A 22,052-nucleotide genomic window follows, 5' to 3' on the forward strand; every position below is an offset into this window, starting at 1 on the left:
TTGTTATCAAATATCTTTCTTCTTACTCTCTTCAACTCAGCATCTGTCATTGGTAAACGTTTTTATGTCAATCCATTGTATATGCACCATCTCTAGATACAAAAATGATTTAGCCAGCTACTAATCTCTATTTTATGTTGATTTTATTTAGATCCCCCAATCATTGAAGGAAACATGGAGGCAGCAAAAGCAGTGGATTTAATCCCATGGATGGAGTATGAATTTCGAGTAGTAGCGACCAATACCTTAGGTACCGGAGAACCCAGCATACCTTCAAACAGGATTAAAACAGATGGTGCTGGTATGTGCAAGAACCTTTGTAAACTTCATAAGGTTACAATACATTACCCCTTTAATACATATTAGAATGTATTTATAAATAATCTCTGTCATCAGTGGTTCATCTACAAATGTCTGTAGCCCAAAACAACAAAATAACTACTACTAAGATATCAATGCAGGAGATATATTAATTATATAAAAGTCTATAAATTTTATATTTTCTCAGCATATATATTCTAACAGAAACTATCAAATGAAGTTTGTAGGTATAATATGTATCTTAACCAGGGAGACATTGGGTTTAAAAGTTCAATGTCTTAGGAGCTTCGGCGCTTTGGTGTATGACAGAAACATTTACAGCTCAATTACAGTGTGACTGGAACATATGGGCAAGGTTAGAGAGCGAGAAGGGTCTGGAGACAAGGGAGATAGATGTTAGAGGTTTGTAGGATCTTGACACTGAAGAGTCACAACATACAGGGTATTTTCTCTTAACTTCAGCTGTCATTCTAACCAGGTTCTCATAGTAGCTCAACAAATTCTGATTTGTTTTTATGCTCAATACCAATTCCACTTAAATACCATTTATTTTGATAAATAATGCACCTTTTTAACCCCATTTTCCCAAGATAAAATGTTGTTCTGATTCTAATGCAATTTCTTTTTATTAATCCATGTCTGTCAAAAAATATACTTTTTTCAGGCTGAGTTCATTTATTTTAACTTTCTTGCCAAAAATCAGGGCTTTATTTGAGTTAAAGATTTTAAAAAGATGGTTGACTGCCTTTAAAATTCTGCTGTGGTCTCTTAATGTCACTTGCCCATATTTTTGGCTGCCCCAGTTTCTTGGCCTGGTTTCTGAATAGAACTATAAGTTTTAATATCATGGGGAGGGCCATCATGAACTACTTTATAGAGTTCTGTGTGGTTTTATACAGCTTCTCAGTTAAGCGTGATAGTGACAAAGGGAAGAAAATATCATTAAAATTCCTGGTTTATTTCAGAGGGCTATCCCAGTCCTTATTAATGGATTGGAGAGTTTCAGATAGTTTATTTAAGTCAAGGACCATACTAGTAAATTCCAAGGTTCAAATCCAGATGTCTCTTCCAGTTCACTGGGCTACTTACTCTTCAAGACAGCTTTCCAAGCAGGACTCTGAAGACCCATATACTTTATGAACTTGGATTAGAGTCCTAACTGAAGCTTGAATTTCTTCCTTAAATATGAAGGCAGATGTCACCAGAATTTTTTGTTTTAATATATTTCCCTACAAAAATGACTTGGAACATTCTGTTTTCTCTACATCACAGAAATTTCATTATGGGTTGAAACTATGAAACACAGACACCACATGCCCAGGTCTTAGGTTTGTTTATTTATTGCTCTCTCAGATGCTACCTCTGTTGCAATGGTGGCTTCTGTTTGATGATTTGCCCTTTCTTGAAAAACAAAGAAAAACAAATGGAGCATGACGTGACTGGTGGTTTTGACCACAGAATTTCATACCAAGAAATCAAACTTGATTTGTTTGAACAAGCTTTCATTTCAGAATGAAATTTCAGGAAAATCCTGAGTGTTTAAGTTGGGTTAGGTAAATATTCCAGCTGTAACATCATACCTGTCTAAAGTTCAGGCCACTTTTTCCTCACTGAGTTGAATTAATGTTCTGTGGTGTGAGCAGTATCTTTTTTGAACACCAGTGTTTTTGGTGAATATTGTCCACAGAGTAGAAGGCAATCTTTGGCATTGTTCATCTGCAGGACCTCCCTTTTTGCTACAAATTTTGCTATAATATAGCATTTTGCTATAAATTACAGTTTTTTAAAATCTCAGACAATATTGTGTAAAAGGGCTCACTACCTATATAGAATCAGTATGAGGTCTATCTTAAGTAGTTTTTAGATCTGATAGTAGAAATGATGCAGTTTTTTAAATATCAGAAAAATGTATTTTATATTAAAATCTATAAAACTAATGTATATCTAATGCCACATATAGGAGTCATGTATTTAATACTTCAACTACAAATAGCTAGAGCTTTCAGTTTTAGTGTCCTGTCCTGACATGCCAGGAAAAGCCATTTCAAGGAAACATGGACCCTAAATTTGTGAGAAGGGTGTTTGTTCCAACCAATTTCTTCTTGGAATCAACTTTTAAAAGTCTTCTTACTGATTATTGTTACTTAAGTGATATTTTATTAAGGAATTAATTCTTTCTCTGATATTCTTATAACTTCCTATGAGTGTCATCAGAGCCCAACAGAGAACACAGCAATGACATGCTTTCTTATTTCCAGTTCAAGATCCTGACCAGAACAATTTTTGCTCTGCTTCACTTAGTTTGTGAAAAAAATAAATCCCGGTACTCTACAACACATGGCAGTCCAGCACCAGAAGATAATTTACAGTCATCTTTTCTTGACCAGCTTTAAGGGCTGTCATAGTTTTCCACGTTTTCTCAGATATACTGCTTACTCTCTAGTGCATTGCTTCACCTAATTCTTACAATAACATTGCCAAATCAGTAATATTAATGTTGATATTCTCTCTTGGATAAGGCATTCTTACACAGCCTAACATGTTCTTGACTCTGACCAATATGAGACAACATTCAAATTTAGATCATTCTAGTTCATATTTCTTTTCTGAGGATAGTGTATAATGTTGATCTGCAGGCCATTGATCTGTTGAAACCCTGGCATCATCACTCAGTACACATCCCTCCACAGTTACTTAATATTAAAACCACAGAGAACAGTTAAGGGCACTTTTTAGATATTTTCGTATAAAGAAATAGAAGACATGTTTGTAAGTTAAGTAATAATATTTTGATTAAAAATGATATCAAAAGCCTCCCATTTGCTATATATGATCCCTGGAAACACCCCCACATCAAAATCTCTGCAAGTGAAAGAAGATTAATTTTGACAACTTTCATATGTATTTGCCAGTTCGAGTCAATTTAATGAGGAAAAATAACATCACGATCAACAATGACATGAAAGGGGAGTGCCTTAGTTTTATACCTAATGAAATTCTTCTACACTTGTATTTACATTTTCTCTGTTTAATTTATTTATTTTTCTATCTTTCTTTTTTAAAATCCATTTAATGGGAGGGAAAACATATTAGTAACACTAGTAGCATAAGAAAACTTATTGTCATTTCTGTGAAAACAAGTTTAGCAAGGGCACTATAGTCTGATTCCTTTTTCATAAACAGATAAAAGAACACTAGCAATCTTTAATCTCTTCAATTCTTTTAAATAACAAAAAGCATAATTGGATTGAGATCTCCAGAAAAAAAAATCATTATGCCTTATGACCTCTGCTTACAACCTTCTTGTCTGCCAAACTAAGTGTCCTCACCTGACCTGAATTATTCTTTTATTGTAAGTCACCTGAGGGAGTCATGAGGTTATGCTGCAGTCTGTTTTATTTAAATATTAAACAAACTTGTGGTCTTGCTGCATGACATATGTTGGGTTCCAAATCTGTTTTCATACTCCAATCTATTTAAAACTGGAACCATGTCAGAAGACCTTGCAGTGTGCATTACCACCAAGCCAGGATCACACAAGTGACAAGCACCTTACAGTTCATGTGATTATATGATTAGCCTTTCAAAATTGTGCATTAATGATACAATTATATTATAATCTCAAAGGTAAAAGGAACTTTAAAAATCTATACATTGAAAATAGAACATTAAATGTCAGTCTTGGTTTTATAGACTGACATAATCATGGTCAATATCTTAATTTTTTTAAAAAAAAATCATAGTGAAATTTTGATGGAAATTGAAATTGTAATTTAAGTTTGTGTGTTAATATGACTAAACATGATAAAGCACCAATTAACCAAAAATAACTTGTCAGCATATTTTGTATCAAAATAAATCTTTAGAAAATACATGATCTTCATATTCAGAACTTCTTACATGCCAGGTTTACATTGTCAAATAAAGCCCAAAGAGTTACTTACTGGAAATTATCTAAGAATTAAAATATAAAGGGAAAATTGGAAATACTTGGTTCTTTCGTTGGAGTGAATAATCATGATATTGAGCTAAATTCCAAGCTGTTTTGGCTCTATAAGCTAAAACATTGTGGCCCTTTTGAAAATAGAAATATATTGTACTTTATCCAGAATGCTAGCAAAGGCATGATTTAAAACATCTTAATTTACAATTATAAAATTTTGTTATTCACTATTAATAATTTATCATTTTTAAATGTTAGTTCAAGTTTTGTTTTGATAATTTATGACTTAAAGAACACCAAGTTTGTTCCCTGGTAAGTACCTGGAGTCTGAAGCAAAATGTCCCTGCTAATGTTTACCAAGATTTACTTCCCTGAGACTAAGCATTCTGTGGGAAGGCTTCCTTCTTGAGCAGGGCTGAGCATAGAGTGCCAACTGCTGTGTTCTCTGACTCAATTTAAACGTGCTATGTGTCAACTTCCTCGGTGAAAAGTTGCTTCTACACTACAGAAGCTAAAAATAATAAATAAGCCAACAATCTAGGCAAAACAGTACAATATTCTATCAAGAAATGCAGTTCATACCACTGTGGTTCTCCTGTTTTGAGTTTAACAGCATGAGCAGAATGGACAATCTTTGAAAAGAAAATGACTCTTGAATTCCTTACTTGGAGCATGCTAGAAAGTAGAAGATGTTTAGTCTAATAGATACATTCTATTTTTAACTGTTATAACTTAAAAGGTTTAAATTAGTTATACTGAAAAGCATTACAAAGAAATGACTTGGCAAATACACTTTCCCTTAGAAGAGGAAATATTTGGTTCTATACATTTTCATGACAGTTTATTTAAGCTTACTTTGAAAGTATTTCCTCACAACAACTCTACCTATATTTAAAGTAAAACAATATTTGATTTATTGATTTTAACAAAATATGTTTGTTAGTTTTTCCATAGGATAATGAATTCTAAATTCACAATATTACAATATTACTTATGTTGCTAAGAGCATTGGCAGATTTGCAGTTGTTTTAACAGTCTGGCCTATTCCCTATCTCTCTATATCTCTCTCTCTCTCTCTACACACACACACACACACACACACACACACACACACACACACAATGAGCTACTCTTCACCTCTGAACACCCTTGTGTGGCCAGTTTTATCTTCTAGTACACAGGTGGTGTCAGTTAACAGTAAATTGTCTCTTGGGCTTAACATTAATCTCTTCATGTGGAAATAAGATTGCATAGCTTGATGGACAGAATGAGGAAGATGCATTTTTGTTTTGATGCTGCTCAAGTTCATATCTCAGCAAGGAATTTGTGTGGCTGACATGGAAGTTTTAAAATGTGTGTCATTGTGTCACGGCTCTTTGTTAGACTGATCCGAGGTACATTTTGAGATGGGTGTGGCTAAGTCCCTATTGTGAAGAGCTTTAGTCCTGGAAGTACTAAAACTTCATCTCTTTAGGATGGGAACAGATTTGAGGTGGCAGCTTACACAGAGCCAATGCATTTGTGGATCACTGAACTTGGCCCACATGTCTGGGAATGCAGGGAGGGACAGGCACGTCTACTTAGAAGCCAAGTCCATCAGAAAGAAGTGTTGCCTCCCCTGAAGGGATGGCAAGGAGAGACAAAAACCAAAAAGACACTGGACTGTGCAGATAAAAGCAATGTGACTTTTAAAAGAGTGAGAAAGAGTGACTTGTGGGGCTGAAAGAGAACTGCTAAAAATTGACTATGGGATCAAGTACAAACCAGCTATGTGTGAGTTCCTCTATGCACATCTGTATTTGAGTTCTTCCATGCACATCTGTGTGTGAGTCCTTCCATGCACATCTGTATTTGATTTGCTCCATGCACATATGTCTGAGTCCTTCCATGCACATCTGTGTGTGAGTTCTTCCATGCACATCTGTGTATGAGTTCTTCCATGCACATCTGTGAGTTCCCCCATGCACATCTGTGTGTGAGTTCCTCCATGCACACCTGTGTGTGAGTTCTTCCGTGTCCATCGGTGACAGGAGAGCTGTGCTAGCCTGGGGATTAAGGAAGAGTACATAAAGGACAATTGTCCATTTTGTAAACTACATGGTTCAGTCTCCAGCAGACACAGAGGCTCAATGATGAGGTGAAAGGGTGGATGACACCTTGCTCGAGAAACTGTGTGGCTCCTGCTGCAGCTTACTTCACTCAGTGGATGAAGGATGCGTGGTTTCTGTGGTAAATAAGATCTACATTGTCAGAAAAAATTCTTAGCTTCCATTTACTTGCTGTACATTTATGTGTTTCAGCACCAAATGTGGCTCCCTCAGATGTAGGAGGTGGGGGAGGAAGCAACAGAGAGCTGACAATAACATGGGCGGTAAGTATTAACAAACTGCATGGAGAAAACAAATCAGCTAGTTTTAATTGCAAACCCATTTTTATTGAAGTAAATTGAAAATAAAAAGAAATATTCAACCCATGCAAAAGAATAATTACTCCCTCCACCATAAATACATACCATATTTAATCTGTCTTCCTGTGCTTAGCAAGAAGTTCCTGTGCCAAACAAGACACTGGCTGCTCAGGGATATGTTGCCCTAGAAAACACCCAAACATTTGATCCCACAGGGATTGTGAGTGCATGACATCCACTAGCCTATTATAAGTCATATAACCTTTTGCCTGGATATTTATACAACAAAGACTATGTTCATAAATGACATCAAATCCATTGGTAAACAGAACACTGGATCTCACTCAAGCCTGATCTCAGTCACTACAATAATCCATCTTAATCTGTTTTAGCAGTCACCCAAAGGGCTTGAAACTAAGAGCCAAACATTTCGTTCAGTTTTCATGACTCAAAGAAAAATTATGTCAGACTCAAGGTTTTCAGTGACGGAGCTATGGGGACAGGAGAATGTATGACAGCCAAAAATTGTCTGAGCTAGACTTCTGGCACCTGTGCAGACATGCTCTGCACAACCCACTCATTCTGTATTTTTAGAATTTGACTGTTAAAGATGATAAAGAGTCACAACAAGGTGTCAACAGCGGCAAGAAAATTGCCAGGCTTTATCTTTATTCCTTTCATGAATTAAACTGATTTATCCAAGAAATGGATAGATAGTAGAAAGGGACTTAACTCTGCTATATGGCCATTTCCATCAGATCTTCCTCAAGTGAGATTTAGGAATTTTTTTTTGCTAGTTTAGAAGTGTGTGTGTGTGTGTGTGTGTGTGTGTGTGTGTGTGTGTGTTAGAGTCAATATTATATTCCAAAGTGCAAACACCTATAAAAATTAACACCCTCAGAAGTGCAAATAGAAGGCATTAGAACTACCTTTAAATCTGTGCTGTCCGTACCATCACACACCTCCTGAGAAACCCTGCATAAGTTCCAGGAAATGAAGCATGGCTGCAGTGTTCAGTGCGCAGGTGCCCACAGCCAGCCTCTTGCTCGTGGGAGTGGCACCGCTTTTCCTCCAAGGCACCTGTACTCCTGTTCCTCCAAAAATCACTTTGTGGTGATAACCGAGATATTCTAGAATCCAGATTCATATTGTGGTCTTTAAATTCTGCAGTTTAGTCATTCATCTTGTATCTTTCCAGCCCTGCTCTAGGTTCTAAGGATGAAAAAGAAAGAAAATTCAGGAAACCCCTGTCTTTGTACAACTTATTTTGCAGGGGTTGTGTAGCAGTAGATAAGGAACTTAAATGTGTGGAATTGACCACAACAGTATGAAAGGGGAGAGGAAAGAAAGCTGAGAGGTGGCACATGGGGCACTGCAGAATTTTTGATTAGCAGATGCCATGGGCTGAGAAAACACTGTCTGGGAGGTAGTAGTTCTCCCACAGGGAGCAAGGGAAGAATTACATTGGAAATGGATGGGATGGGGGTTGCAAGCACACAGGTGTTCAGCAAGCAGCAAGGACACCACTTCAATAACGATATTGTCTCCTGGGTGAATATATTCAGGTGCTCTGGCATCTTCCCAACTATCATTAATTTATGAAATGAGTTATCATTTTACAAAGAGCATGCTACTCTGTGTGATTGCATTCTCCTAGGACTCTTCCATGTTAACTGTATCACAAACCTATTTGTTATTTGAATTTTTCTTTAGCCTTTGTCAAGAGAATACCATTACGGTAACAATTTTGGCTACATAGTGGCCTTTAAGCCATTTGATGGAGACGAATGGAAGAAAGTGACAGTTACTAACCCAGATACTGGTCGCTATGTCCACAAAGACGAAACCATGACCCCTTCCACTGCATTTCAAGTGAAAGTGAAGGCATTCAACAATAAAGGAGATGGGCCCTACAGCCTCATCGCTGTCATCAACTCAGCACAAGACGGTAGGTGAATGAGAGACCTGGCTGGCATCATGGGGGAGGGGGGATGGAAACTGTATTTACTAGTAGGATATAGTATGTTTTCCCGTCAGGGATTGTATGCTAAGCTCTTCTTGTATTACTGTGTGCTTGGTAAGCAAGTGCTCTATTAAGCCAATTTTATATGTCAGCCTCTTCATGTAAATGACAAAAGTGTTGCTAAAAAGTGTTTTAAGTCCTTCTCATTCTTCTGATTCTATCCTTGTAAACAAGGAAATCGCTCTTAAAACTGTTGGCTGATGAAATCCAGTCCTAGTTCTCATGATTATAATTTTCAGACCTGAATTCTCCATATTTGAATAATTTCATGAGGTCTATGCTTTTCTGTGTTTTTTTTTAATATTTTGTTATTTTGTGTATATGTATGCTTTGCCTATACACAGTGGGATTCAAATCCCCTGGAAATGTAGTTACAGATACTTGTGCAAGTCAAATCTTGGGGTCCTCTGGAAGGCCATGAGTGTTCATTATTACTGAGCCTCCTCTCCTGCCCGTGCATGAGTCTATGTAGTTTCAAACTCCACTACTAGATAAGAGTCCCTGAATTATTTAGACAATACCAAGTGTTAAGCACTAAAGTCATATACACACAAGTAACAGAAAAACCTTAGCAGGTTATATTTGTACAGTTCACCAACAATTAAAGCTTGACAACAGCAATTAGAAAGTGGAACTCATGAATTTGAGAGAGCGCTAGGGGGTACATGTGAATGGTTGAGAGAAGAAAAAGGAATATAAGGAAAATGATACAATTTAAAATTTGTATTAGTCAAAAATATACTACATGTAGTCTTTGTAAAATTGTCTGGAATTTTAACTTGAATTTTGTCTAATGGTAGCATTTATGTACATCTTGTTATTACAGTTAAATACTAGAATGTGTGTGTGTGTGTGTGTGTGTGTGTGTGTGTGTGTTGCACATGATAATGTATGTGTGGGTGTATTGGTTTGTACATGTGGAGGTCATGGGGGAAACTTCTGGTGTTTTTCCTCATGTAACACCCATCTTGAATTTTGTGTTTTGTTTTGTTTTGTTTTTTTCCTTTTGAGGCAGGGCTCCCTGCTCTGAAAACTACAGGTTGGCTGGGCTGGCTAACCAAGAGCCCCAGGGATCTGCCCATCTTTGTCTCCAAGCAAGGAGCCACAAGCATGTACCACAATACTTAGCATTTTGCTTTTCTCCATGTAGTCTGGGGCTCAAGCTAGGCGTCTCATGTTTGCAGGTCAGGCTCTTAACAGCTAACTGAACAACCTCCCTCATCCAGGTGAAATTTTCCTTTAAAAGATAAAAACTGTCCGTGGGAGACCTGCTCTTTTCTGAAAGGAGACAGAAAAGTAGATCTGGGAAGAGGGGAAGAATTGAGGGAGAGGGACTGGGAAGAGAAAAGGGCAGGAAAATATCATGGGGATGTAATATATGAAAGAAGAAAATACATTAATTAAAAGAAGAGAGAGCCATGTTTTGTAAGCCATTTGAGGATGGGGCAGCAACACTATCACAGCTCTTTGTTTTCTGAGAATATTAGGTAAACAAAGTATATTTGTCCAGGACTCTACATAAATGCAAACAGAGCCAGTTTAAGGTTGCTTTCTGTGATTCCCCATATAAACTGTGAAGCTCTTTGCTGCACTTACTGTGCAAGCATGAAGACCTTAGACTAGATTCCAGCACTTAGGAAAAGTGAGGTGCTATAGTGTATCTTTGACCTCCATGCCAGGGCGGTAGAGACAACAAGACCCAGGATGTTCACTGGCTAGCAAGACTAGCCAAATAAGTGGGCTCCAGGTCCACTGATCCTGTCTGAACAAGGTGGAGAAGGAGTTGAGTAATATATCTGAGGATAATCTTATTCACACATGCTCACACATACATATTTATATGCACCTACCTGTGCACACAACACAAGAGATATGATACACTCAGGGAGAGGACTTTCCTGCCCAAGGGCTTCCTACAAGGACCAGAGTTCAGGTTTCCAGCACCTTTGTGAGAAAAAGATGTATTAGTGATACGTGTTTATAATTCCTGTGCTAAGACAGTTTGATATCAGCTACTCCAGTCTAATCAGTGTACTTCATGCTCAGTGAGAGACTGTCCCAAATAAAAGGTTGGAAAATATAGAAGAAGACATCTGTCATTGAGCTCTGGCTTACACACACACACACACACACACACACACACACACACACACACACACACACACAGGTGCTCGAGCATCACACATGTAAAAAGTAAGACATCCCTATTATGTCTCCTAATTCATATGTACTCTGTCAATAATAGATGGATGGAAAGGAAAAGAAGACTTCATGCTTTGTGTCTTAATGCAAATACTCTTGGCTAGGTATCTCTTGATGCACTTAGGAGTAACCCAAAAAGACGAATTAAAAAATTAAAGTATTTCACAGTTCTCTTTCGTTCTTTTAGAGAACATAATCCAATATTCTAGTTTGGCTGATTTACATGTTATCTTGCTGTTTTGGGACAAAGTCTCATTTTCTATGCAACCCAGGCTGGCCTTAAACTCTCAGAAATCCTTTTACCTCAGCCTTCTGAAATCATAAGTATGCACCACCATCCTGGCAATATGTTACTCAAAAATAAATGTAGAGCTGTTTCTTAGAAGTCATTGGGAATTCATAATATAATTCCTTATTAGTTTCCATATTTCTAAAAACTATAATGTATTTCAAATTATCTTATGATACCTTTAAAATGAGCATGCTCTTTTACATATAAATATTACATTAAAACACAGATATAAGAAGAAGTCAGCTGGATAGTTTATCTCAACCTGGCAAACTAAATACCTCCAAATAATAAAAGGTAAAAACAATTATTTAAATTCAAAACCAGACAATAAGCACTCCTAGTGGCATATTTTATTCCTTTTGTGTGTTGTCAGCTGGGGACTGAAACAGGACTTGATCTCACCGAGAAAATACAAGTTAGAACTATACCAATTATTTTTCCATGCAGTATTCACTTTGATCTACTAATTTTTTCAATGCTAAAGTCAGTGTTTAGGCACCAGCCATGCTTCTCATATATTCAGTCCTGGGTGTTTGTATTTAATCATATTTCCTTCTTGACTATTTCAAGAGCCTCATAAAACCTGCATGTGTTGCAGCTTGTGTAGGTTGTCAGTCTTCTTCTGCTAAGACATCAGTCGTGGCACTATTTGTTTACCTTAACTAGGATGGGTAGCTGTTCACACGTGGGACATTTCTTAAAATTAAATAGGATTATGTCTTTGTAATGAAAGACAATAAAATTTGATGACCCCTGCTTTAAGGATTCTGTGGTTCTTTGTGTAAATTTCAACAAGGAGCTGTTTTTTTTTTTTTTTTTTTTTTTTTTTTTTTTTGAGGGGAAGAAGCCATTGATACATATTTGATTTGATGGCCAGTTGAAAGATTAGGCATGGAAAACCTCTCCAGACACCAGACAGGAATGTTACAACTTACAACTTGTTTTGAGGATGTTGAACTGCTTTATAGCTTGAACATGAGAGGGAAATTTTATTAATAGTTCTCTGTACTGGTAATTTATATAGATAGCAATAAGAAAATTAATTTTCATAAATGCCTGTTCATACTAAGTACCAATTTCCCCATTTTCTGGCAAGTAAAACTGTTGAATTATGTAACTAAATTTAATTTGTATCAAAAAACTATATGGAATATACCAGTTTGGAGTGTTTTTAAATGTATAATAACTGCTTATGAACATTCTGAGACCTGAGACCCCCTGAAGTTTCCTGTTTTGTTAAAGTGCACGTGTGTGTGTATGTGTGTAGTGTGTATTTATGTGTGTACACATGTTGTGTGTGTGCTTTGAGTACATGGGTACATGTGTCTTGTGTGGTGTGAGTGCACATGTGTACATGGATATTTGTCTGTCTGTGTGTACTGTGTCTATGTGCCTGTGTGTCTGTGTATGTGAGGGTGTGTGTGTGTGTGTGTGTGTGTGTGTGTGTGTGTGTGTGTGCGTGTGCATGTGTCAACATCCATGTATATGAATATGCATGTGCACAGTGACAGATAAATAGGAAGATTATTAAAACTGTTTACATAAGTTATGGTTCTAATTCATTCCTATACAAAAGAACTTTATTTGAACTTTAGTGTAAGCTTCAAGAACTATTTGAATTTTTTATGTAAACTTCTGGCTGAAAAGTAACAGTCTCATCCAATTTTAGCTCCCAGTGAAGCCCCCACAGAAGTAGGAGTGAAAGTGCTGTCCTCTTCTGAGATATCTGTTCATTGGAAGCATGTTCTAGAGAAAATTGTGGAAAGCTATCAGGTGAGTTAAGTTTGTTTTAATCAAAACATATGTGTTTATTTATAAATATGTGCATTTTATAATATGCTTAGTCTTCAATGTTGGTATACCAGTGGTTAATTTGGTATTGAACACCTTCTTCTTTTCTGTTGAGTGATTTGGGTATCTATTTGGAAGATGATCTGATATATGTATTTACTGAACATCATGGTCACAATAAATACATACAGATATTATCTCTCATTTAAAAATTTTGTAGCAGCCTGGGGTGGTGGCACATGCCTTTTATCCTAGAACTTGAGAAGCAGAAGAAGTCTCTGATTTTTAGGACAGCTTGGTCAACAGAGTGAATTACAGGACAGCCAGGGCTACAAAGAGAAACCCTGTTTTGAACAAAACAAACAAATAAGCAACAACAACAACAACAAAAACAAACTGACTAACATAGAAGTTTCTACCTGGCCTCTCTAGGAGGGATATATATATAGAGAGACCTCTGCGGACACAATGACTAGGCTAAAATAAAAACTCATCCTGTCTCCCTTGCTGCAGGTCAAACCTAGTACATCCATGTACTAGGCAAGCACTCTACCACTGAGACACACCCAAACCTTACATGTCATATTCTTGTAATATACACCATAGTTTCCCCTCCCTCAACACCTCCTATCTTCCTCCTCCCTTCTCCCCCCATATCTATTCCCCTTCTGTTTCATCCTCATAAAAGAGCAGGTCTCCAAGAGACAACATCTGGAGAGGACAAAACAAGATACAATGAGACAAGATGAAAGCCCTCATATAGAAGTTGAACAAAGCAATAAAATAGGAGAAAAGAGTCTCAAGAGCAGGCAAAAGAGTCAGAGACACACCCACTCCCACTTCCAGGAGTCTCATAAGAGCACCAAGATAACAACCATAAAATATACTCATGAGGACCTGGTGTAGACCCCTGCAGGCCCCATGTTTCTCTTTTCAGTCTCTGTGAGCTCATGTGATTCTTGCTTAGTTGATCTGTGGGCCATGTTCTGGTATCCTCCATCCCCTCTGCCTCCTACAGTTTTTTCTCCCCCTCTTCAATGAGTTTTCCCAATCTCATAGGGGACGAAACCAATGAAGACCTCCAATTTTGACTTTTTATTCACATGTCAGGCCATGAGTCAGTACCCGCCCACTCCCATCTGCTTCCAGAAGAAGCCTCTCTGATGATGACTGAACAAGGCACTGATCTACCAGTATAGAAGAGCATCATTAGGAATCATTTCGCTGAGTTTTTCCCCCAGTTGTGTTTGATTCTACACTGTCTCTGGGCTATCCAGTCCCAGGTTCCTAGCCATCCAGGCAGTAAAAGGGAGGCGGGCTCCTCTTGTGGCATGGGCCTCAAGTTAAATGAGACATTAGTTGTCCACTCCCACATGTTTTGTGCCACCATTGCCCCAGCAAATCCTGTGGGCAAGACAGATTGTAGGTGAATGGTTTTGTGGCTGGGTTAGTATCTGCATTTCTCTTTCTGTAACCTGCAAAGTACTTCTTGAGCCAATGAGACTGATGCTAGGACAGAAGGTTGTTCTCTGAAAACCGACAGTGGGATCCAATTGCTGAGAACAGCTTCCACTCAGCTCATTGAGCATAGAGAGGTTGAGCTGGTGCATCCTTGGAGCTTCCACTCCTACATTCTAATACTGCCGACATTAAAGATGAATTTCCATACATCTTAACCCAGTATAGAAAATCCATGATAGACAAACCCAGGGATTCATTCCCATCTAATTCTAATTCCTGTCGCATTAAGTCACCAACAACCATCACAAGTTCTGATAGGCGTAAGAAGGTACAGTTAAATGCAGTGTTACAGATTGGTTCTCTGGGGGGGGGGGGGGGAGAGTTCTGAGATCTGGCCACAAAAGGAACCAAAGCCTTTAAGCAGAAATGCTCAGAGTAGCAATATGGGATTGTCTCACCACAGGTCATGATTTGGGTACATCTCTAGGTGTTTTGGCAAGGGCTTGGATTAAGGAGGTTGGAAATGATAAGAACACACCAAAAGTGTCCAGTGTTATGTGAATGAGCAACCCTGAATCACATTAAGCAGATGCAAGGAAAGACCAGATTCTGTAAAACTCTGTCAGTAAGCCTTGTGCCTTTGGGAAAGCACACTAGTATTTAATAATTACTACAAAAAAAAATCAAGTTTGGGGCTACAATGTTATTTTTTTGTCCTTTATATAATTTGTCTCTAATAAAAATAAAAATATATGCTCTATGTCACTGAGTCAATGCATTAAATGCACTTTTTTACTCTATTAAGAGCATACTAGTTAGAGGTCTAGGGAGATGGCTCAGTGGTTAAAAGCAGTGGCTGCTCCTCCAGGGGACCAGGTTCCTTTCTCAGCATCCATGTGTTGGCATAGAACTGTTTTTTCTTGTTGCAGGGTTTCTGGTGCTCTCTGCTGGCCTCTGTTGGGACTAGACATGCATGTAATACAAACACACATGTGAGGGCCAAGCACTTGTACAAGTTAAAAAAAATGTTATAAAGAACATGCTATAGAATTATATATTACCTTTGCTGTACATATTTCAAACCAATATGGTAGAAAAAAAAAGATGGAAAGCTATGGCGCAATACCAATCATTCAACCAGAAAATAATAAGAATATAAGCTTTTAGACTGATACGTTTATCTCAACTAAGTATTTGTAGAGTCAAAAACTGACTTTTAGCAAATAAGGATTTCTCAGAAGATAACTTGAAGAGAGCAGAGCATGTGCCCTGCTATGGATTAGTCTTCCAGACATCTGGCTCTTTGGAGCATGGCGTTGTATAAAGTTATGAACTATGCTATAGAGCAAACTTGGCTCCATATATACCATGTCTATCCCTCAGCAAGTTGGGGGTAAAAAGCACATGAACTTTATCAGTTTCCTCATCTCTAAAGTTGAGGAAGTCACACTTGCCTCATTAGATCATATGGCCTTTTCCCTGTTCTGTATTATGGATATTTAGAAGTAACTGTGATCATGATGGTGGTGGTGGTGGTAATGGTGATGATGAGGAGGTAGGGGAGTAAGAAGAACAGGAGGAGAAAAGGGAGGAGGAGGATGTCCATAGATGCAAAGATGTAAATATTTACTGAGTTTCCATTGAATATATAATAAAGTTCATTCTATTGAATTTGCACACCACATGTCTGACTGATAATTTCCACAGCCAGGTTTTAATCTGGGTCTTGACTGTCCTGAGAACAGATGATTTACAAAGCTTGAAGTAAATCTGAGAATGAAGCTAATATATATAAATAAAATTTGAAACAATCTTGTTTTACATGTCAATCCCAGTTTCTGCACCCTCCCGTCCTCCCCTGTTCCTCCACCAACTCCCATCCCATCCCCCTTCTGTTCCCCAGAGAGGGTGAAACCTTCCATGGGGAGTCTTCAAAGTCTGTCATATCATTTGGAGCAGGGCCCAGGCCCTCTCCCATGTGTCTAGGCTAAGAGAGTATCCCTCTATAAGGAATGGGCTCCCAAAATCCATTCTTATACTAGGGATAAATATTGATCCACTACTAGAGGCCCCATAGACTGCCCAGTCCTCCCAACTAACACCACATTTAGGGACTCTGGGTAGGTCCTATACTGGTTTCCCAGCTATCAGTCTGGTGTCCATGAGTTCCCCCTTGTTCAGTTCAGCAGTTTCTGTGGGTTTCTCCAGCCTGGTCTTTATCCCTTTGCTTATCACTCCTCCCTCTCTGCAACTGGGTTCCCAGGGTTTGGCTCAGTGTTTAGCTGTAGGTGTCTGCTTCTGCTTCCATCAGCTACTAGATGATGGCTTTAGGATGGCATATAAAGTGATCATCAATCTCATTATCTGGGAAGGTCATTTAAGGTAGCCTCTTCATTGTTGCTTAGATTGCTTAGATAAATCCTTGTACCAGATTTATCTTAGAACCTATATTGTCTCCATTTATTATAGTATCTCTTTTCTTGTTCTCCTCTATTCTTTCCCTGACTCAAACTTCCTGCTCCCTCATGCCCACCTCTCCCCTCTTCTTAAGCCTAACTCCCTCTTGTCCCTTTCCCCTTCTCCAGGGGGAACATGTATGTCTCTCTTAATGGTCCTCCTTGTTCTCTAGCTTTTCTGGTGGTGTGGATTGTAGGCTGGTAATCCTTTGCTCTATGTCTAAAATCCATATATGAGTAAGTACATCCCCTGTTTGTCTTTTTGTGACTGGGTTCCCTCATTCAGGATAGTGTCTTTCAGTTCCATCCATTTGCCTGTGAATTTTAAGATTCCACTGGTTTTTTTTTCCCCTGCTGAGTAGTACTCCATTGTGTAAATGTACCACATTTTCTCCATCCCTTCTTCAGTTGAGGGGCATTTAGGTTGCTTCCAGGTTCTGGCTGCTGTGAGCATAGGTGAACAGATGTCCTTGTTGTATTATCTATTTGTCCTTTCTTAAAAAACCCTTTTAGCCTCTCATTCAGAAACTTAACTGTCAAATAGACAAGCACAGAAACTTAAAGGAGAAAAGCAAGAAAAATAAATACTATTTATTTCTTCTGTAAGAAAATATTCCTGTGAATATATGGGTAAGGAAGGCTGACTATGATATGATTATGTTTTGATTTTAAAATATGTGAGAAGCCAGTGTAGCATAGATGGTCATGAAAAACAGTTCCTTCCCTTCCCTAAAATATATGATGCATCTGAGTTATAAAGCCACAAATGCAAAAGCATTATATTAAAAATGTGAAATAAAATATAGTGGTTAGGAAATCCTGCATTTTGCATGCTTACATCCAATTTAAGGTTAACTCCTTGGTTATAACAAAATAGTACTACAGGCTGCTGAGTCTAAAAATTAGTGTGTGTGTGTGTGTGTGTGTGTGTGTGTGTGTGTGTGTGTGTGTTTTAAAATGTGTTTTGAAAAATTTAAAGTCACTCCCGCTTGTCTTGATGAAAGAGCCTCCACTTCCACTAATAACCTACAGCTTCCCTGTGATGTGGGTGATCCCCTGAAGATCTGCTCATCAGTAATGTTTAACAACATTGAGGTCTTACTCAAGAGTCCATAAAACATTTACTTTGTTCACTCAGTGGAAGAACAGTTGCTGAAATAATTTAATGAAAAAAAAGCCAAATAGGCTATGATTGCAAAACTATTATGAGCTGGGTTGCTATAGATACAGTCATCATAGAGGATTTATAATGCAGGCCACAGGATGTTGCAGGGAAAAAATGTTAGATGAGCATGTACCAATCTTTTTTTTTTTTTTTTTTCGTATTGTACATATCAATCCCAGTTCCCTTTCTTTCCTCCCTTACTTTCTCCCTCCCTTCCTCCCATGCCCCCAGACCACCCTTCTATCCCATTCCCCCCCACACACACACACACACGCCACAGGGAGGGTGATGCCTTCCAGGAGGGATCAACAAAATCTGTCAAATCATTTGGAGTAGGGACTAGGCCCTCCCTCCTGCCTCTAGGTTAAGGGAGCATCCCTCCATGGGGAATGTGCTCCCAAAGTCCTTTTGTGCACCAGGGATACATCCTGGTTCCTCTGTCAGAGGTCCCTTAGATTGCCCAGGCCTTCTAACTGAGACCCATGTTCAGGGGGTCTGAGTCGGTCCAATGCTGATTTCCCAGCTATCAGTGTGGGAGTCCATTAGCTTTCCCTTGTTCAGATCAGCTGTCTCTGTGGGTTTCTGTAGCCTGGTCTTGTCCCCCATTTTCTTATTACTCCTCGCTCTCTGCAGCATGTACCAATCTTAAGGTAGGGCTCAGATGTCTTCCTTTTGAGAAAGTGCCCGTCTTAGCATCTCTGACATGAAGGTGTGGGGAAAGGTGGACTTTTATTGGTTTTTGTTAACTTATTTTAACATTGTTCTAGGGAATGGTTGGGAAGAAATGACTAAGTTATTGTTAGACAGAGGGTGTGTTCTGTATTAATGGCAGCCACTGTGGACAGCCAGAAGTATAACCTAGAGACTTCTAAGGTATCTGTGGCTCTGCATGGCTCTGCTTTGGAGAGAAGGTCAGTCACTCCAGCACTCTTCATGCTGATTGATGGTGCCCCATAGATACCACCTTAAACCCACTGCCAGCCCCTACTGAGCGAGTTTCACACTGGACAAACTGATTACTGTAGGTAGAAGCAGAGGGACATGCTGTCTGACATTCACTGGATGCTATTCTGCAGCCTGCTCAGAATAGCTTGATGTCTTCCCCAAAGGCCAAGAAGAAAAAATTGTTTATCCTGTTTATGTTCTGTGTATGAGTGTTTTTCCTGAATGTGTAACTGTGTACCACTTGTGGGCAGTGCCCACTGAGTCAGAAAGGGGCATCATATCACCCTGAAAATGAACTTGCAGACTGTTGTAAACCACCATGTGGATATTGGGGGCTGAACTCAGGTCCCCTACAAGTGCAGCCAGTGATCTTAATCCTTGGGTTATCCCTCCAGGTCAATGAAAGGGGAGTTTGAAGGACTCCCAATAGGCTTACAAACACTCATTTTAATGATTGACATTATTAATTGTCATAGAATGTTCTAAAGTTTGCACTACCATTGCATCTGGATAATTTACAGTTGTATCTTTTGCTAAGACTGAGATTTTCCTGTTAGTTTGTCATGTATTTTATTTAAAGTTCCATACTTAATTTTACATAGAGCATTAAATTTTATTAGAGGAATAGTCACTGAAAATAGGGTTAGTTTTGTATAAAGCTCCTGATTTAAGCAAAGAATTAATTCAGAAGTATGATATAAAACAAACAGATAGTAAATAATGAAATAGGCCAAAGTTTTAAAGTAACCTAGAATGTTGAGCATTTCATTATGAGGAGCACCTCTTACCATAGCCTGATGTTCTACAGAAAATGATGTCAAAGGTCTGTGGGAAGCAACAGGACCAGAACAAAAGAGATACTGTTAGGGCACATAAACACATTCTAAGTATAATTATTCATTAGTAAGTCTAAGGCTTAGACTCCTTTCTCTTGGCTTTCAAATCCTTTAAGGAAAGTTCATTTTTTGGAGCCAAATTAAACATTTAAATCTCTATTATATATATTAATATATAATATTATATTATATATTAATATATAATATATATAATTATATATTATATTAATATATATATTAATAATATTTATATATATTAATGTTTTAAATCATCCTTTTATTTAGTTTTAAGCAAAATTATGGAGGTCAAGAACACATTTGATTGGTTCTCCATGACACAATGCCTGGAAGACAATGGAAATTTAATAAGTACATGTCCAGTGAATGAAAGGGTCCAAGAATAGCATATATCTGCCCTTACAGAGTTTACAATCTAGGAAGAATGCAGAGCAAAGAGTGTGCTATTCCATAATTATATAAGCTAACAATAGGCAAGGGTCCTTTGGATACTTTAGTAACAAATAGAGAAATAGATCAATGCTACAACATTAAAGCTAGAGAAGTAAATGTAGGGTATGTTGTTCTAGAATATACAGGTGAATTTATGGCTTTGGGGAGATGGCTCAGCCAATAAAGTGTTTGCCTGTATGAGTGTTAGTATTCAGGCATCTGTACTGGCCTGTGCTTGGGGTTCTGACAGGATACTCCCTCAGCTGAAGCCATTAAGAGCACTACCTGTGCATATTCCCTATGTTCCCTTTTAAAATGACCCTAAGCACCTCCCATCCCTCTCTCTCTCTCTCTCTCTCTCTCTCTCTCTCTCTCTCTCTCTCTCTCTCTCTCTCTCTCTCCTTCACTCTTTTTCTGCCCCTCTTTCCTCTCTCCTGCTGCTCCTGTCCCTGGATGCCAGTCTTTCCTCTCCCCTTTCCCGTTTTTATGATCCTTTCCCCTAATTAAACCCTGTCACATGGCATCTTTCTCTCCTATGCTGCTTTTCTTAAATTACAACAATAGGGTCTGAGTTTTATCCTCAGAAACAATGCAACAAAAATGACAGTTGTAGCAGTATGTGCTTGTTATCTCAGAGCTGTATAAACAGTGAGCCAGGAGGCTCACTGGCCAGCCCATGTAGCCTACTTGGCAAGCTTCAAGTAGTGGTGTGTGTGTGTGTGTGTGTGTATGTGTGTCTGTGCAGCTCATTAAAAAAGATACCTGAGGTTATCCTCACATATCCACACATATGTGTACATGTGCCCCCCACACAAAAGAAAGCACCTGCATACATATGCACATGAAAAAACATATTACTTATTAATAATGTGAGAATATCTTATTTATTGTGTACTTCCTCTACTGCTGGAGAAAATCAATTCCTACTGATTCATGCATCTTCTGCAGTGAACTTCCTGGAAAGTAACCCCAATTGTTACATTTGTGCTGACTGACCTGCCTTTATACTTTATGTCCTTTATACTGAACAGTTTTCTTGTGAATCAGTTTAATGTTTTATACACATGAGCTTAGCCCAAGATCAAGAATCCCAAGTCTCTCTTCTATTTGAACGTGAATTCTAACTTTACAACTAACAACTAGTTCAGGTGAAAATGATAATGTCATATTTTTTAAAAAAAAATGTTTATTATATTTTTGACAATTTCAAGGTTGGGGCATTTGCGGCTCACTCCTCCCAGATGGCTCTAGCTTATGTCAAGATGACATAAATTCAGAATGATCTATAAACTTCTCTTTGAAGTGGATGTAAGCACTACTATGAAATGATGCGTTATGACTTTGTTATTCAATACATATAGATAGCAAGATGCAGGAATCTTAAAGTCATTGGTTTTGACTGCAGTTGGCCTCCATGTGTTCTACCATTCTAAGTTTGTTTAGAAGATGTGGACACTGTTAATGAAGTGCCTGGAATTTCTATGAATGTGAATGTTCATTGTATTTCTTCTCTGGTTAGCAAGGCAAAGGCCTCATGTCTTGTCCCATGCAGTTAGAGGCCATTTTCCACACACTTAAGTGAATGTGATCCCCTGTGCAACTGGGGACTTCCCAAGAGGGTCCTGCCCTATCCAGACACCTGTCAACAGAAACCAGGCTGTCGGGCTGTCTGCATTTTTCACTTGCTTTGTCTTGAGATGACAGAAATGCCAGTGATTCCGTCAAGACCATCCAAAAGTATGGTATTGACAGCATCAAAA

General features: G+C 38.3%; 1 protein-coding gene across 2 annotated transcripts in view; it reads left to right on the top strand.

The window, feature by feature from the left end:
* The window catches only part of Cntn1 (contactin 1), a 258,096-nt gene that overhangs the window by 206,975 nt on the left and 29,069 nt on the right, over positions 1–22,052 (top strand). For both annotated transcript variants that reach the window (XM_051189700.1, XM_051189701.1), the window contains exons 17-20: positions 152–301; positions 6,565–6,635; positions 8,385–8,619; positions 12,858–12,961. In XM_051189700.1, coding sequence (XP_051045657.1) covers positions 152–301; positions 6,565–6,635; positions 8,385–8,619; positions 12,858–12,961 — 560 coding nt within the window. The remainder of the gene's footprint in view (positions 1–151; positions 302–6,564; positions 6,636–8,384; positions 8,620–12,857; positions 12,962–22,052) is intronic.

This window comes from Phodopus roborovskii, unplaced genomic scaffold, assembly GCF_943737965.1.
Source record: "Phodopus roborovskii unplaced genomic scaffold, PHOROB, whole genome shotgun sequence".
Lineage (NCBI taxonomy): Eukaryota > Metazoa > Chordata > Mammalia > Rodentia > Cricetidae > Phodopus > Phodopus roborovskii.